Source organism: Coturnix japonica, chromosome 11 (assembly GCF_054131305.1).
Source record: "Coturnix japonica strain WE chromosome 11, WE-NBRP24, whole genome shotgun sequence".
NCBI lineage: Eukaryota > Metazoa > Chordata > Aves > Galliformes > Phasianidae > Coturnix > Coturnix japonica.
In genome coordinates this window covers 20,303,672-20,320,727 of record NC_140673.1, presented here as the reverse complement: position 1 = coordinate 20,320,727, position 17,056 = coordinate 20,303,672, and the positions used below count along the sequence as shown (strand labels likewise).

Genomic DNA, 17,056 nt, shown 5'->3' with positions numbered 1-17,056 from the left:
TTTTTTCTGAGAGCCGTAAGGGTTTCAATTACCGGATTCTGGGATTTAGTGCCCAGGGCTTTTTGGTGTGCGTGAGATTTATTAGAAGGTTTAGTATCAGCGGAGGATTCACGCATCTACTCCCAGGAGCCCGGCTTCCGTTCACAGACCCTAAATCAAGAGCCAAGATGGGCTATTGTCACTTACGACATTAGCATGGTTAACGCACGCGGGGATGATTAATAGCCATATGCACACAGCCTCCCTCCTCCCTGAGCTCTGCCCCACAGTTCTGCCCCTCGCTGCCACCCTGGGACTCAGCCCCAGCCCCAGCATTACAGCTAAGAAGGGTTTCATCATTTGGGGAGCAGGGGGTGGTGAGCTTTCTCTCCAAGCATGGTTTTGGGAAGCCCCAACCAAAAAAAGGGCAGACACACTCAAAGATTGGCAAAATCAGGAAACCCCAACCCTTCTCTGTGGGATCTGCACACCCTGACAGCACCATGCTCCTCCTTCCCCAGAGGAACCCAGAGGTCAAAGCCAATGCTGGAGAAAGCCATGGCAGAGCAGCTCCTGCATCACCCTCTGTAAGATCCTGATGGCTTTTGTCCTTTTTCCAATACTGTGTTACTTACATTCCTTCTTTTTTAATTAAAACAGCCCCAGCTGATTTTACAAGCTTGCCACTGCTTCTCTCCCAGTCTCTGTGTCTCTCATATGCTTGAGTGCTAGTATTAATTATTAGAGCCAATTTACTGTTTATACTCTGATGTTTTAACTAATTACCACTAATGGCAGACACCAGTGGGCAATCAACTTCATTTAGTTCCCAGTGAAAACCACTCATTACCATCTGAGAGAGCAAAGGAGAGTGCGTGGGAGGGATAAATAAAGGCAGAGCAAGCTCAGGGATGCCTGAACTATATGGAGATGGGTGTTCCTTCTGCTATAGAGGGATAATGGGCTGAGAGGAGGTCCCCAGGAGCTAAGTCCCTTAGGTGGGAGCTCCCCAGCACCTGACCCAAAACCAGGGCAGACCTCCAGCCAACTCCATTCCCCTGCAGTGTTTGGAGTGAGGGGCTGTGCACCTCCCAGCCCTTATGCAGGAGCTGCAGGGGATGGAGGGCCCTTCCCGGGGGACAGATGTGTCTCTAATGAGCTGCCAGCTCATTACCAGTAGTGGGAGTCCTGCTCTCACAAAAGGAACTGCAGTGCTTTAGGAGTTGAGCTCCCACTGATATGATTTTGTTACAGCATCCCTATGCTATCTTAGCTAGGAATGCCAAAGCAGGCACCCAAGCCCAGCCACAGGGATGGGGCAGGGTACTGCTTCTTCAAAGCCAGCTGCTCTTTCCCCCCTTTCATTCCCTGACCTGATATACCAAAATCTTCCCTTTGGAAGGGAGCTGGGGGCTGTAGACCCTCTCTGCAGTGCGGGGACGCAGCCGCCTGTCTTGTGGGAGGGAGTTATAACTATGCACACATCTGAAATGTAATTGCTGTCAGCTCTCTCCATTCTTGCAGCACGAGGCCTTTAATCTCTCCCACCAGACCCATCGGCCCTGATATTGCAGCTCCAGAAAGGCTGGTTTTATGTACTTTAACCCTGCGACCTTTACAAATCCCATCATTCCAATCAATACGTCTCATTAGCGTTAGGTAAATGTATGGGATGGATGGGGAGCTGCGCTGGGAGGAGCCCGTGGATGTTGGGGTGGGAAGTACTACTGCTGACCGCTTCCTGGGGCAGCCCATCCCCAAAATACCCTTCCCCATGTGTCCTTCCCTCCAGATGCACACCTTGGTCCAACTAGTGCAGAGCATGCAGCAAAGTCCCTGCCAAGCCAACAGTGGAGTCGAGAGCCTGAGCTGTTAACTGGACCAAGCTGTTGAAGTCATTTTTTCTCCCTCCTTGGGAAGCAGACACATGTTTTACAGCTTTTCACTATGTTGGCTAAATGGAAACATGCGGGGCCCGTGGCAGGTGATGGGAAAAAAATGTGGGGTGTGCTGCAGGGCTGCCTGTGGTACTGCAGTGTGGGGACAAAGCAAGGAGCGGGGTGAAGGGACAATCTCTGGTCCTTCCCATGAAGGGAAGTCTCAATCTGCAGTGACAACCACTGAAGACCTTACCAGCAAGGGAATGCTGAGCCACCCCTAATTCATGGGACATTGATCAGTCAAGAGTATTGCAAAGAAATGATGGGGCCAGCGCTGCCTTCAGGACCGCGATGCAATTAGTTGGGATCAGTGCCTCAGCCTGTAGGGCTGTAAATACCATCACTACCCATAAAACCACCCTGCTCTTCTCCGGATCCTGCTGGAACGCTTGACTCATGCGACCCATGGGATCCCTGGGGCAGCCCTGGCTGCTATCAATGCAGTGTGCTGGGGTGCGAAGTGCCCTCCTGCCGCAGGGCCACCTCCCGAGGTGCCATCTGGAGCCGGGGCTGGTTTCCCAGCTCCGCTATCCCCATCTGCAGAGCCGGCTGGTTACTGCAGCAGTGTCCCAGCAGCACATACAGCCGGAGCGGTCAGCTTAATGCCGAGCACAAAGTATGTTCATGTGTGTAGATCTACTGCTGCCAGAGCCAGAAGAGCAAGGGCTAAAAATGTGGGCAAGCTCTGATTTTCCACATTAGTTCTGTTTAATGAAAGCATTTCCAAGAGGTTCAAAGTTAGAGCTGGACAGATGCACCTCTCACCGGAGCTGAGTTAGTCTCCATGCCATGGATAGGGGTATGTGCCATCCCCTGGTGCATTGCCCATGTGCATCACACGAGGTGCATGGGACACCCATGGGCTCCCTGCTGCCCAGCACTGCTTTCCCACCTCCCTCCACCCTGTTTGTCACTTCAGCCAGGTCTCAGCTTCTCGGCAAGCACTAAACTCCGCAGCAGCAAGAAAACCATTTAAGAACTAAGCTCCTCTTGGCTTTAGCAAGATGACTGTGCGGCATGGGATCTTAGCACAGCACCCAGCAGGAGGCAGGGGGAAAGAAGCACTAATAAATCTTGCATCAGGCCAATTTCACTTATCCTGACAGAGTGCTCTTCTTGGAATTAAATGGCCAAAACCCCCAGGGCAGCACCCCAACCATCCGCTCCCCAGTGCTGAGCAACTGTGCAACCTGCATCCAGAGCCATAGCTTCATTGCTTCCCAGCTCTGAAGGAAGTGTGGTGGGAGACAGATTGCAGATCGACGAGAGATTGGTGGGCCTGGAGATGTAGGGGATTGCAGCAGTGTTAGATTTTATCTGTTTCTCTGCACAGATGGATGACCTTGGGATCCCAATCAACAGTTGTTAATAAAACATAGCGGACAAGTATGAGGGGTTAAACACAGAGCATGTCTGCTGGCTCAGTGGGGACAGCACTGCAGCTCAGTGCATCCATCAGGTCACTGCGATGTTGCTGCTGCCTGTACCCTTTGCTTTATCCATTGGAAAAGCTGCATTTGGGCTCTGATGGGAACAAAAGCCTAGAATCTCCCAGCTCTGGTCCAGAGCTCATTTGCTCTTGTACCTCCAGATGCCAGCACAGCAATGAGAGCTACATGCCCACGTTGCTTCTGAAGGGCTCGGGGAGATGGGGCAGAGGCTGTCGGGGTGGGAGCAGGAAGCTTCCCCCAGCCCTGCTGAGCAATGCCCGCCCTCTGGGCTGTCCTTCTGCATGTCACTCCACCCTGAGCACGTCTGGACATGCAAGACCCATTCCTTTACTCCTGTATTTCTGCTGCCACCGTTGCCATCAGGTTTTTTCTTGTAAGGAGCTGGGAAGGACGTGGGGCAGCCCCAAGGCTGGGACCCCATCTCCTGCTGTGCCCATCTCCTCCTCACCCCCAGCCACACCGAGATCTGGCTCCCACTCAGCCCAGCATTTTGGTCCCAGCCATTACAATGACAACAGCGATAAGAGATTCATATCACAGTGCTCAACATCGATTTGAAGCTGAGCCCCTTCCCTGCACTCCTCACAGCTATGGGAGCAACGAGCAGCACGGCAGCACGCTCAGCAGCGGGGCTTTGCAGAGTAGGACTCTCCAACATCTCTGGATGCACAGCACATCTGCAAAGGGACCTCAGCCACCAGTGGGGAAACTGAGGCAGGGGAGGCTGTGGGCTGGCACAGCAGCACTGCTGGGAGGAGCCAGGTGTCCTGCTATGGCACTGCCTGAAAACAAACAAATCTGGCCGTTTTATCGAAGCCCCAGCGGCTGTGAGATGCTGAAAATCCTCCTGGGAGCAGCAGGACCTCAGGGAAGAGCCTGAACAATGGCAGCTTGTGCAGGGGCTGAAGAAAGGCCGCTGTTGTTGGGGTGAGCACAGCGGCACGGGGTGCACCCAGGTACCCCAGCTGTGCCAGCACACCATGCAACACAGCCGGGGCTGTTGTGGGCACCGCGCCGGCACTGGGTGTCACCGCCTGGGCTGGGAGCCGGGGACGCTGCCTCTTTGTCTGCGCTCCTTTCTGCTCTGCTGACCCGCTTTGCTCCCTCCGTTGCGCCATCCATCAGTGCTGGCAGCGCCGTCAATTTCAAGCCTCCGCCATGCCGTTCCCCAGGGGGGGGAAAGGGAAAGCACGCTGGGTTCTTTAGGGCAGGGAGAAGCACTTTCTCTCCTGGCAAGTTCCCTCTGTCCCTCCGTAAAAACAAACGATGTCTCGCCCCAGCTTTGGACACGGAGCTTCTCCTGCAGCACATCCCACCTCCAGCCCCGCTCCGAGCTCCGGGGTCAGGCACGGCCCCGCTGCTATTACCGGCAGCAGGCAGGCGGTGGCAGCCCTACCCGAGGCCGGCTGGGTCCCCGCAGCCTCCGGGTGCTGGGGACGGCGCTGCACAGCTGCCCAGGGAGCTGCTGGGGTCACTGTCCCTGGAGGTGTTCAGGAACAGTGGAGATGTGGCACTGAGGGATGTGGGCAGTGGGCATGGTGCGGTGGGTTGGGGTTGGGCTGGGCGATCTTAGAGGTCTTTTCCAGCCTTAATGATTCTGTGAATCCATGACTGGGACAGGGATGAGCTGAGGATGAGACACTGGGCACATGGAGGGGCCGGGTCCTGCCCAGGGCTGTGCCATGGGGCAGCAATGGGTTCTTAGGGTTGATCCTTGCATAGGCACTGCACTGCTGGGACTTGGCCTGCCCCAGCCTGTGGGCTTCTAATTTACTGCTTTCCTTTTACCGTAAAACTGAAAGGGGAAGGTGCACCCTTTAATCACTGCCTCCGGGGCCCCGCCTGAAACCACACAGCGACTGAGCGAAGGCTAGGAGTTAATGCTCCTTCCGACACCTTTTTATGATTCATGGGCCTGACCTTGAGCCATAAACCGCTCAACCTCCCCGACACACTGGCAGTATTTACAGCCTGCAGGACCGGGACGTGCAGCCACAGATGCAGCCTCGTGGTTGGGACAGATGCAGGTATGGGGTGCGACAGGTAGCGGCTGAGAGGCAGTGGGATGGGATGTTCTGGACTTATCCCTCACAGAGGGAAGCTAAGGCATCCCAGGTGAGACCTGTGGAAGCTGCCATAGGAACTGGAACAGGGTGAGATCTAATGGTCAGAGCAAAGTTAGAGCACAGCCTGGCATGCTCTGCTTCCTGCCTCAGTTTCCCCACTGCTGCAGCAGCGCTAATCCTGAGCCATCCTGTTTGCATGGAGTCAGAAGACTGAGTTCAGCACTGTTTGCAAAGTGGGTTTGGCTCCTGTGATAGAGCCAGCCAGAATGTGAAGGTCATTATTATTAGCAGGATTCAAGTGGTTAACCCAGTACAGGTGAGCAGCTGTGCTGTGCTCAGCAACAAAACACACAACCTCAAAGTATTGACAAATACAATAAAAAAAAAACAATGAAAAAAGAATGGCAAACATTATAAGACCAGAAAGCTGCCAAGCTACCCCCAAAGCTTCCTGAAGGCAGAAGGGACTGAGCTACACCATTCCCAGGGACATCCATGGGACATCGGGACAGCCAGGAGCTCACAGGTCCTTCCAGCTCTGCGATTCTATGATCCAGATCCCTTGGGAACCTGTCAGTTCTCACTCTGCACATACACAGATCTCCTGGTATGGGCCCATGTGCGTCACTTTCTCCACCTTCCCCAGGCATCCCTCCTCCTCCTCTGACCTGCAACATGGACCACAGCACTGGGAAACTTTCATGGAACAAGACTTTCAATTTGGAACAAGACTTATTTCTTTTTTTGGGTTTACAAGTTTTCATCTTTTTTTTTGGTTGGTTGTTTTTTTTCCCTCTTCTTCTTGTGAAACAAAAGAGGGAAAAACCATCCTTATCTCAGAAAGCAGAGTTCAGGAAAAAGCTACTGGTCTTTTGGACTCGGTGGGTCCCCTTTGGTAGCCTTGCTTGTCATTGGGAATTTATCAGCCAAACACAGATCTGCTATAATGCGCCATATAAGTAGTGCATAAACAAACTTCAGCATGATAAATGAGCTGCTTTGAAGCCATAAAGTTATTAGCTAGTGGCTGTTAGCTACTGCTTAGAGAGCACTCAGAGAGGGGTGTAGAGTTCCCTCTGGTGCCTGCAGCTCATGGCTGTTGCACTGCTGGGAGCTGCTGGGTGCTGGAGCATCCTAACCTGCACACTGCAGGGCTGCGAGGGTCCCTCTGGGCCACGTCCTGACCCTGTTCCCACAATGTGCTGAGGGTGGATGGGGTTGGCTGCGTTCCCCCCAGTGCTGCTGGGATGCAGGAGACGTCTCGGCAGGGCCGGCAGCGGGGCAGCGGGACACAGAGCTGTCTCAGTGCCTGTTCCTCATTAGAAGCCCGGTGTTGAAGAAACTCATAATTAGAGCCCTGAGTATTAATTAATCTCCGTGACCCTCCTCTCATTCTCCTTTCCCCGCTCTCACCGCTCGGGAGGTCAGCCTGCATTATTAACAAGTGCAAGTGCAGAATGGCGAGCATGCAGAGTAGGTTGGCAGCAATGTAGGGCCCAGACCTTGGGTCCCGTTCCCGTGTTCAGAGCAGTGGGTGCCTGCTCCCCTCACACTGCTAGTGGAAGCAAGTGTCCCTCCTCATGTGCCTTCATCTGCTGCTGGGCTCAGCTGGGAACATCCCACTGCTGGTAGTCTGGTAACAGGGCATACCAAAAATGCACAGCCCAAGGACTGGGAGATACCAAGAGCTGCTGCAGACTGACAACACAACGACACAAGATATTACATAAATCCAAACTTTTCTGACTCCCTGGTAACCACCAACTGCTTCCCTGATCTGATTTTTCCCCTTTTCTGCTGGAGCAATAAAAAGGGGAAAATCAACATCCAAATGATCTTGTTTATGGCGACTAAATAAGCTGCATGTGCTTAATCCGTTAGAGTTTAATGAATTTACGACTTGCTTTGGAATTTGACAAGGGCTGTAAAAGAGTAATTAACATTTATCAGTGTGTTTGTTACACACACCCCGCCCTCCTCCCTGCTCCCTGCCTCCTCCCACCGCCTGTCGCGGAGCAGCACCGGGTACTGGGGGGAATATAAAAGCGATCAATTAATTCTTAATAATCTCGGGGAAAGATTGTAGAGTCGCGGTATGAACTCTGGGAGTGTCAATAAAGGTGCCAAAGGTTGGCCCCCTCCTCGGTGCTGCAGAGGAATGAGAGTGGTTGGGAGGGGAAGGGGCAGCGGGGCTGTGGTGGAGTAGCCCTGTACCCCTTTGCTTTTGTCTGATGGCCTCCAGAGCAATGCTGGGACATCTTGCCCTGGTGGCTGTAGGGTGCCCACTCATAGAATCATAGAATCTTTAAGGACATCCAGTCCTACCATCAAATCCAACCACCGGCCCACCACCACCATGCCCACTAAACCTCTGTGCCACATCCCTTCAACACCTCTATGGACAGAGATCCCACCACCTCCCTGGGCAGCCTGCACCGATACCTCACCACTCATCAAGAGTCTCCCAGAGGAGACAGCAAAGCATCAGGGCTCAGCTATGGGGCAGAGGGGTCCTACAGACCTACAAACAAAAGCTCAGGATGATAAATCCACAGAGGTTTGAGACTGTCCGGGCATCTGCTCTGGACAGAAACAAATTCTCCCTGTTGAACATAATGGCCCAGAAATAAGCACTGAGGGGAGGTGAAGGAGAGGGCTGGACCCAGAGGGTCTGGAATATTTCCCCCTAGCCTCATGGCGAGCACATGGGGGGAGGGGGGGGGAGGGGAGCACTGGGCATATACATGTGGGGCAGGCAGAAGCACTAGGATTTATGACTGGGTTATTTGAGGCAATGGGATGAGCAGATGAGCACAGGAAAGAGAAGCAGAAAATAACAGGATGAACTTAAATAATTTGCAGCCTTCATTTCACATGTACTGTCTTGTTCCAAGGGAGCACCACCAACATCCCCTGGTCCCCCAGCATGGGACTAACCGCATTGTATTGGGTGGCCCCAGCAGGACCCATTTCTTCCCAGACCCCAGGATGCTGTCCCATGCCCTCCCGCCTGCTCTGGCTCAGCCGTGCTGCTGTCAGCCTGTCTAAACAGCAGGGCTGGGGTCGGCATCCTGGTGGCTCTGGGATTTGTCATGGGATCTGCAGAGAAAGGCTCAGAGCAGGCACCCCCAGGGGCAGAATGGGTGCGTGGAAGGGGAGAACATTTCAAAGGGGACACAGGGCTGTGACCACCAGCAGCACCCATTGGATCGGCACCTTGGGGCAGGGGCTGGGGACCAGACTGCTTCTCTTTGGGAGAATGGGACCACAGAGGGGCACACAGAGGTGGCAGGAGGTGACTGGGTCCCCTAAGCATGCTGCTCAGGGTCTTAAGCCCACAGTCAGTGGTGCTAAAAAATATTGTAGGCTATGGCTATAAGAAATCTATTGATCTCTGGGACTCTCTAATGACAGATTAACCATTTTAATAAAACGTTTCTTAATCATGCATTAACCCTTATCAGCTACTCGTACATTCAACATCAAATTGAGGAGCATGGTGGGATTTCTCAGCACCATTCTTGGGGGAGAAGGGAGGAAAAGACGTATTTAGGTAACAACGACAACAAGAAAAGAATGCCAACTTACAGAGGGGGAGAGTTAAAATCATACGATGAGTGGCAGTTGCAGACGCCTGGGGCCCTCTTTGGCTGTCGCTTCTATCTGGCAATCAATCGACAAGAAATGGGGATTATGAAATATTGTGCCTGTGAGCAGAGGAGGGGGTTCCTTCCCCAGTGTGTGACACCTCCACTCCCACCAGGACACAGCGTGGCCATGTCACCCTTCTGGCATTGGCTTGGCTTTGGGGCGCCCGCAGCCATTGTCCCTATACATCATTCTGACCAGCTCCAAGCAAGGCTGCAGCATCATAGAATCATAGAATATCCCAAGTTGGAAGGGATGCATCCCAGCAATGGATCTCAATGTCTATGATTTCTTATAGGAGTGGGACTTGGCTGATGGCAGCAAGACAATGGGATTGGGCATGGAGAGAAGGAGACAAGGGAGCAGCTGCAGTGGTGCAGAATGGGACAGGGGGCTCTGCCATGTGTGCACTGCCCCCCCACCCTCCCCAGGGGCCCTCTTGTGTAAGCACCGGGGAGAGGACAGGCACTGCTTCCTCTTGCTGGAGCCGTTGGAGCCTCAGAAACCACCACGTTCCCCCTGCTTCCTGCAGGTGCCCATGAATCACACCTTGTCACTGTGGTGCCCAACCGCCCCTCCACCAGCCAGGAAAGGGTTAAGCGGGCATTCATCACCCTGTTTGAGAGACGTTTCAAAGCCTCTTCCAAATATTATAAAAAATGCCTTTAATCATCTAATAGCACGAACTCAGCCCGTGATGGATGGAGAGAAGTCGCCTCTCTCCTCCTGATCCTAACAGATGAGGCTGAAGAGCTGCTGCTCCAGGGGGGGAGGAAAGTTGGGGAGGGGGCCGGGGGGAGAGAAGGACATTTCTCAACCTCCCACCAGAGCAGTTATAAATATGAGGTCATACAGCAAGAGATGATAACGCATTAAGGGCTCTTGAGATATTAGTCTGTCAGCCTCGTTAGACACAGCCTATTTGGGGCTGACTGCATAATTAGAGGCTGGGGTACCCATAACTCATTGGTGTTTATATGGTGGAAGGGGCTATGCTCACCATCACCCTCAGCACTCTGAAAAGTCATCTTCAGCAGGCATCAAGCTCTGCTCCCTGCTGCAAAAAGCAGATAAACTGGGCAAAATCCTGCTCCTGCCCCAGCCTCTGCCCTTCTGCAGCTCCCTCTCTCCAGCGGGTGGGAATGGGGTCACAGAGGTGACAGTCTGACCCCAGGGAGCTCATAGGAGGTGTGAAATCCCAGTCCCCCTGCCCGCCCCATGGGATGCCTTGCCCCTTGCAAAGGGCTGTGTCTACCATGCACTGCTAACACTCGTCCTTCCCCTGCCCTTCCCAGGGAGTTGCTTTGGCCTGGGATAGGAATGGATGAGGATGGGGAAGCAGAAATGAGCCCAAGGAAAGAGGAAAGCCTGAGAATACCATGGGACAGCACTGTGAGAATCCCCAGCTCTGCATCCCCCGTAACCTTCACCAGGGACCACATTTAAGCAGTGGCCTATGAGAGAGGGCAGAGACTCTGCAGCCCAGGCAGAGGTGACACCTTTCTTGGGAGTGCAAGCACTGATGAGACAGCATGGAGCAGGTTGGTGTGAACAAGGAGCTGGGCTTTGCTAGGCTGCTCTGCTTTCTCTTCTCATTTCTTCCTCACTGGTGGCGAGCACTGACCCAGCGGGGCACCCCATAAACCCACCCACTCTGAAATTGAACAAGTGAAACAAGGAAGGGGAACACTTCCCTTCTGCAACCGTGTGAAGTGAGGGCACTGCAAGAGCTGCTCCTGCTCCAGGGACATGAATGAGCAGAGCCCAGGGACTGCCCTGCCATCATCTCCTCATCCCACATACCCCACAGCTGGGGAGGGGGCAAGGGGTCCGCAGGGGCGGGGGCAACCCCATGGCTTCCCAGGCTGAAGCAGGATAATGAATCCTGATGGGGGAAGTGACCTTTTCCAAATGCCACATGTCATTGGATTTTATATCACACCAGGACAATGCACCATGGGTATTAAAATCGTTTTTCCAATAGGAGTGCGTGTGTGTATGTATGTGTGTGTGTGTGTCAGGGAGAGATGTGAGAGAAATAAAATTAAGATGTGAAAATTGGGCTGCCTCCAAATATGGCTTTTAGAGAAGACTTGGGTCCTGGCAGGGCAGCACTGGCAGAGCCAATCGTGCTCTTTGCTCCTGAGGCCATGGATGATTTGGTCAGGGAAATGTCCCTGTCCCCATTTCTCAAGTTTTGCAGAGACATCCACCTCTGCAGCATCCCCTATGCACAGGAGCACACCTCCAAAGCTGCTCACAGAGGCATTCACAAATGTGAACAGTGCATGCCATGCCTCTTGATACCCATTGGTGCTAGGCTGGGCTGTGCATGCATGGGAAGCAAAACTTTGCACAACTGCCAAAGCCAGGCTTGGGGGTCTCACCCTATGGGCCCCTATAGGACAGCACAGGGGGGTACATGGAGCATCCGCGTGCTGGTGCACACCGGTACGGGACACACTGACACAAGGATGAAAGCACAGAGTGAGAAGGGAGTCACTGGGAGCCAAGCTTGCTTGAACTCCAGCCTGTTCCCTCGATCTGCAGGGCAATTGTCCGGCTGAAATAACAATGCTGAGACACACACACACACAAATAAAAAAAGAAATAAAAAAGACAAGCTGTGTTTGTTTATTCAGCTTCTTTCTCCTGTTCTCCCCTCAACAATGCCCTGACACTGTGTCCTGCTGCACCGGGGCTGCAGCCCCAATAGTCTAAATTTATCCCAGCTGGAGCTGTTTACAAGCCTTGTCCTGTTTACAGCGTGGCCCATCCTGCCCACTCTGAGCCCAACAGCCTGTGTTTCCTGTCCATGGGCAGAGCCCTGCAGCCCCAGACAGCAGCCCACTGGGGCCTATGGAGAGATTCCTGGCTGCTGCTTGCCCACCATGGCTCGGTTATGGCCCAAGAGGACACCATATCTCCTTCCCTGGTACAGGGCTCAGGTTGTCTCACACCCATTCCTGACACCAATGGCTCACCCAGGCTCTCAGGAGCTCAGCCTCTCACCCAATGACCAATGCATCAACCCACTCTGCTCTCCCAGGCTGCCTCACCCCACAGTGCCTCCAGCAGGGCTCGCTTGGCAACATCCAGATCTCTGTTTGCTGCTCAAAGAGCCCCAGATAATGAATCCCAGTGTGTGAAAGCTTTCCATTAACTCTTTGGTTCGCTGTTGACGTGGGCTGGGAGTCACGTGAGCAGATTTGGGGTGAGCTCACACTGAGATCACAGAATGATGGAATATCCCAAGGTGAAAGGGACCCATAAGGACCACCCAGTCCAACTCACAAAATGCATGGCAGGAGCTTCCAGGGAGCAGAGGGTTTGTGCTCCCCATCCTTACTCCACATCTGGATGAAGTCTATGCAGGGCTATGGGCGGGGTGAATTCAACCCTAAAGTTTGTCCACAGGAAGTATTTCTCCTGAGAAACCCAACATGTTGGGCACGTCTGCCAGACCCACTCCTGCTCCAAAATGCAAGCCGGGCTTTTGGGGAACACTACCAGTTTGAAAGCCACTTCCATCCTTCACTCCCATTCATTCCAAGCTCAGGTGAGGTGATGTAGACACCCCTGTTCACTGCAGCAGAGTTTGGCTGGATGACCTCTAGGGATCTTTTCCGACTCAAACAATTCTATGATTCTATGACATGGGAAGGGCCATGGAGCTGCACATCACACATCGGCCTGAGTGTTCTCCTCACGCACGCTCCTCATCTCCGGAAGAAGATCTGCTAGTCAGGAAGTCACGGCCCTGATTACTTTGTCTTCCACGTTTAAGAACATCCCTAACTGCTCCTTGGATAGCTCAATTAGTAAAGTGAATATATTATATAAAGTCTAAAAGATTAAACTATCATAGGCAGCCCATAATTTCATGAAGAAGTCAGGGGAGCATATCCCTCTTATTAACTCTATAACAAATGTGATGAAAATGTTCAAATAGAATGTTAATGCAATGTTACGTGTAATTTTCCCAGGCGATTTTCTGCTGAAATATTTCTTTATTAATAGTAATTGAGGGTATAAATTATGAATGAGGCGATTTTCTCCTTTCACTGGGAAAGACGTACTAATGGCAATAATTCTTTATAATAATTTTTTTGGGGGGAGGATGGGGAGGGGGTTGGGGTGAGGGGTTTAAAGAAAAAAAACCTTTAAAGGGATTGCAAAATATATAGACTAGCAGTGCATGTTTTATGGCAGGGCGCTGTATTTTATTTCTGTGCACCGGGCAACGCGCGGCCGCTGGCGAGAGCAGCTTCTGCATATGGGGAACGGCTCAGTGCAGGGATGTGATGGGAGCAGCGATGCTGCAGGGATGCAGTGCTGGGCACTTCATATTGCAGCTCTGCTGTGAGTTTGGGGCACTTCTGGGACATGTTGGGGTGCAGAGACAGGCGGTGCTGAGCAGCACAGCTGCTCGCCAGGGAAACAAAAAGTCCTTTTTGTGATGCTGGAATGAAAGAGGCATTTTACAGGGGTTTTCAGAGCTTGCTCTCCTTGAGGGCTGTATGGTTTGTGACAAGCCAAACGGCTTGGATTCTTTTCCATGTTGTTATAAAAAAGGATGCTGGTTGGAGGGTGTTCCTCCGCCGCCACGCTCTGCAAACATCTCTCTTATTAAAGAAAGGGGAAGAAAAGATGACATCCTAAAATTTTCCATTGCCCAGTTATCTGGAGAAAGGCTCTTAGTGGTATGAAACTTTTCTACCCAAGAAATCCACATTTTCTCCTCTTTGGGTTCTTCCCCAAGAGTCATCTCTCACACTGGCATTCTCACTGCCCTGCCCTGGCTGTCCCCATCCCCTCCGCTGGGCTGGGAGCTGAGGCAGAGCTGCTCATTCTCATACAAGGATGCTCTGCCTCCACCTATACCCTCCCACAGGCACTGCCCCAGGTCCTGCCGGAGGCATCGGCCGCACGGAGAGGCCGACAAAATCAACGCAATCCGTCACCGACCCTCCTCAAAATTAAGTTAATAATTTATGATGTTAAATGGGACAGTTAATAGCTGGGCCAGATGATTCCTCAGCTAATCTAGAGCACGGGCTGAGCTGCAACGAGTCCTCTGAGAGTTCATTACACTCCCTAGCCCTCCGTGCTCAGTGCTGTTGGCTCTGCCGATGCCTACGGGAGGCTGCGGCTGGTGCCGCTGGCAACGCGCCGAATGCCTGGCCCTCATCAATTAGGAGAAATAAGGAAATCGACAGGAAAATTAATTTTCAAAGAGACAATGCCTATGACACCTGCACTGCCCTTGGGAAGCCGCAGGGTTAGCTGAAGCCCTGGGGGGTAGTTGCATCTGAGAGAGGTTGGGCTGCTCTGCTAGGGCAGGGTGGGTGTCATAGGTGTTGTCCTAGGGCTGGGGGGTAGTGTAGCATTGTTCACTGGGCAGAGGATGCTCGTGCTTCTGGGTCAGCCCCAATCAGGCACCAGCCACATTTAGGAGGAGATGTGGTGCTGCTTAGAGCAACCCCTCCCCTCACAGCTCACCAGCAGCAAGGCTTTGAGTGGTGTCAGCCTAAGGTATGTCCATGCCCTGCCCTTAGTAGGGGCAGCATTCAGACCCCATGAGCCAAGTGAGGCTGCCAAGCACAGGCAGCTGCATCCAGATGTGCCTTGATGGCTGACGCAGATGTTGGCCCTGCACAGTGCCCCTTTTCCCTTCAACATTCTTGTTGTCGCCAAATTCAAACCATGCACCGTGTGGGGGGATTACTTGCAATTACAGCTTTCACACGTCGGGTGCAGCTGGGGAGGGAGTGGCGGGGGGCATGGCATAAGGACATCCATATGGTGGACTGCTGCAACCATTCCATCTTCCCCCCAAAAACCTTTCTCTGAGGCCCCCTCCCAGGCAGGGACACAGGGGGCAGAGGGGACCCCCAGCTCTTTTCCTTCCCAGTGCCCATGGGAGAAATGACAATTAGGTGGACAACAAATGAGTCTGCCAGGCCCTGGGGGGGCAGGGGGGACATGTGCAGTAACTTGAGGCTGAAGCGGAAATAGCTCCAGTCGACCCACTTAGAAAATCATCATTACTGCAGGATTTATGGCTGACATGAGCTTGTCTGATAGATATAACTATTTAAAGGCAGCCAAGGCCTCCATTTATAACAACGTGAGGGAGGGGGCCGAGAGAGCTGGGGCAGGTTTGAAGATCAAAGGAGCACCTGGGAGAGGAATGGGAACCAGCGAGGACGAAGGGATAGCAGCTCCAGCTCCAGGGCAGATGGGGCTGTGCCCATGGGGGGAGCCCTGAGCACCCCAGTTCTGCAGGGCAGAGCGGTCCCCAGCCCTGACACCCAGGTAAGAGGTTTGAAGACAAGAACCAAGTGATAAAGGGTTGGTGGTTGGACTAGACGTTCTTTGTGTTCTTTTCCAACATCAGTGATTCTACTCTATTATTCCATTCCATCCCATTCCATTCCATTCAAATGCCTGAAAGGTTTTGATTTTGCTTTCTTAGTGTAAAGTACAGCAAATGGTTTCTGGGAGTGTTGGCGTGGCCTTTGATGCACCCCTGCCCCTCAGCAGTCCTTCTGCCTGTTCATCCTTATGGGTCCCTTCCAGTTCTATGATTCTACAGTACCATGATTCCACAGGGCTTTACAGAGAGAACAGTGCAGGCTCTTGGTGGCCAGGACCGAGTTGTTTCCTCAGACCAGCCAGTCTCTTGGTGATAGTTCTAACCACACAGAGGTACCACTAGTGTGCCATGAGCTGGCACCTGAACACTCAGCTTGGTTGAGATACCCCATGGGTGCACTCATGCACCCATCACTGAGCAAGGTGTGATGCTGCCTGGAGCTAGGGTGGGCTCCTGGAGGATCCCCTGCTTGGGGACAGCATGGAACTGGTCACCAGTGTCCCTGTCCCGGGTTCTCCTCCCCAGTCCGGCTGCTCCCTGTCCTTTGGGGATGGCAGCAGCTCCTCACCTGATTGAATTTCCAGGCCATCACTCGCTCTCCCTGCAGCTGCGAGGCATGATCGCCCTCCCGGCAACCCCACGCTCACCCCGCGGAAGGAGGGGCTAATTCAGTTAGCCCGGTGGCATTAGCTGCTGTGAAGAATAACCCGCCAACAAGGGCCTGCAAGCCTGACACAATATTAAAGACCCCACTGCCCTCACTTGGGGCAGATTAAGCTGGGCTCATTGCTTTAATGCTGCACTCCTCGGCCGGGCTCCCTTCAAGGCTCTGCACCTTAACTGTATTACCCCAGCACCGATGTGCTTGACCTGCCGATATCGCTCCCACTGATAATTCACCTCCCAGGAAACTTTGCCTTTTTGACCTCCTGTCGGAGCAGGCTCAAACCCCACAACGGGGCTGCCCCTGTGTCCCTGCTGCCCCGCTCCAGCACCTGGGTACCACGGCTGTCCCACAGCACACTGCAATACACAGCCATGCTCAGAGGGATGCAGGCACACAAATACCAGTACGGCACAAGGCCTGGGCTCCATCCTGCTTCCTTTCTCTTGTTGGCCACACTCAGAGCTCATAGTATCATAGAATTGTGCAACACCGAGTTGGCAGAGACTCCCAAGGTTCATCCACACAGGACCACACAAAAATCAGACCACATGCCTGAGGGCATTGTCCAAACCCTTCTTGAATGGCTGCAGGCTTGGTGTCATGACTGGCAAGCACTCTGGTGATGTTCCTATCTGCGCACACTGGTGATGCTCATGGCCATGCATACTGGTGATGCTTGGTGCCATGCATGTTGTCCATGATGATGTCCACTATTTATGTCAAAGTGGCTCTTCCTGCAGCTCTTGTTCTGTCTGCGAAGGGGCTGCCCAGCAAGGACCAGGCATTGCTTCCAGCAAACAAGCACTCATTTTGAACACAGAGGAAACCCACCGTGCTTCCTTGTTTCTCAATTTCACCACACAAAGGTGTGTTTCTTTTTCTCTTTGAAGAACCAAAACTAGAAAAAGGAACAAACCCAAACTTCT

The 17,056-nt window shown here is 52.9% G+C and overlaps 1 protein-coding gene across 13 annotated transcripts in view; it reads right to left on the bottom strand.

Annotated features, from left to right (window-relative positions):
• The window catches only part of RNF220 (ring finger protein 220), a 157,610-nt gene that overhangs the window by 86,430 nt on the left and 54,124 nt on the right, over nucleotides 1–17,056 (bottom strand). For 5 of the 13 annotated variants that reach the window (XR_014932806.1, XM_032446172.2, XM_032446170.2 and 2 more), the window contains exon 3: nucleotides 9,025–9,099. The exons of the other annotated variants lie outside the window; for them this stretch is intronic. Coding sequence is in view for 4 of the 5 variants with exons in the window: in XM_032446172.2 (XP_032302063.1) it covers nucleotides 9,025–9,099 (75 nt within the window). In the remaining variant the exon portion in view is untranslated. The remainder of the gene's footprint in view (nucleotides 1–9,024; nucleotides 9,100–17,056) is intronic. 13 annotated transcript variants of the gene reach the window in all.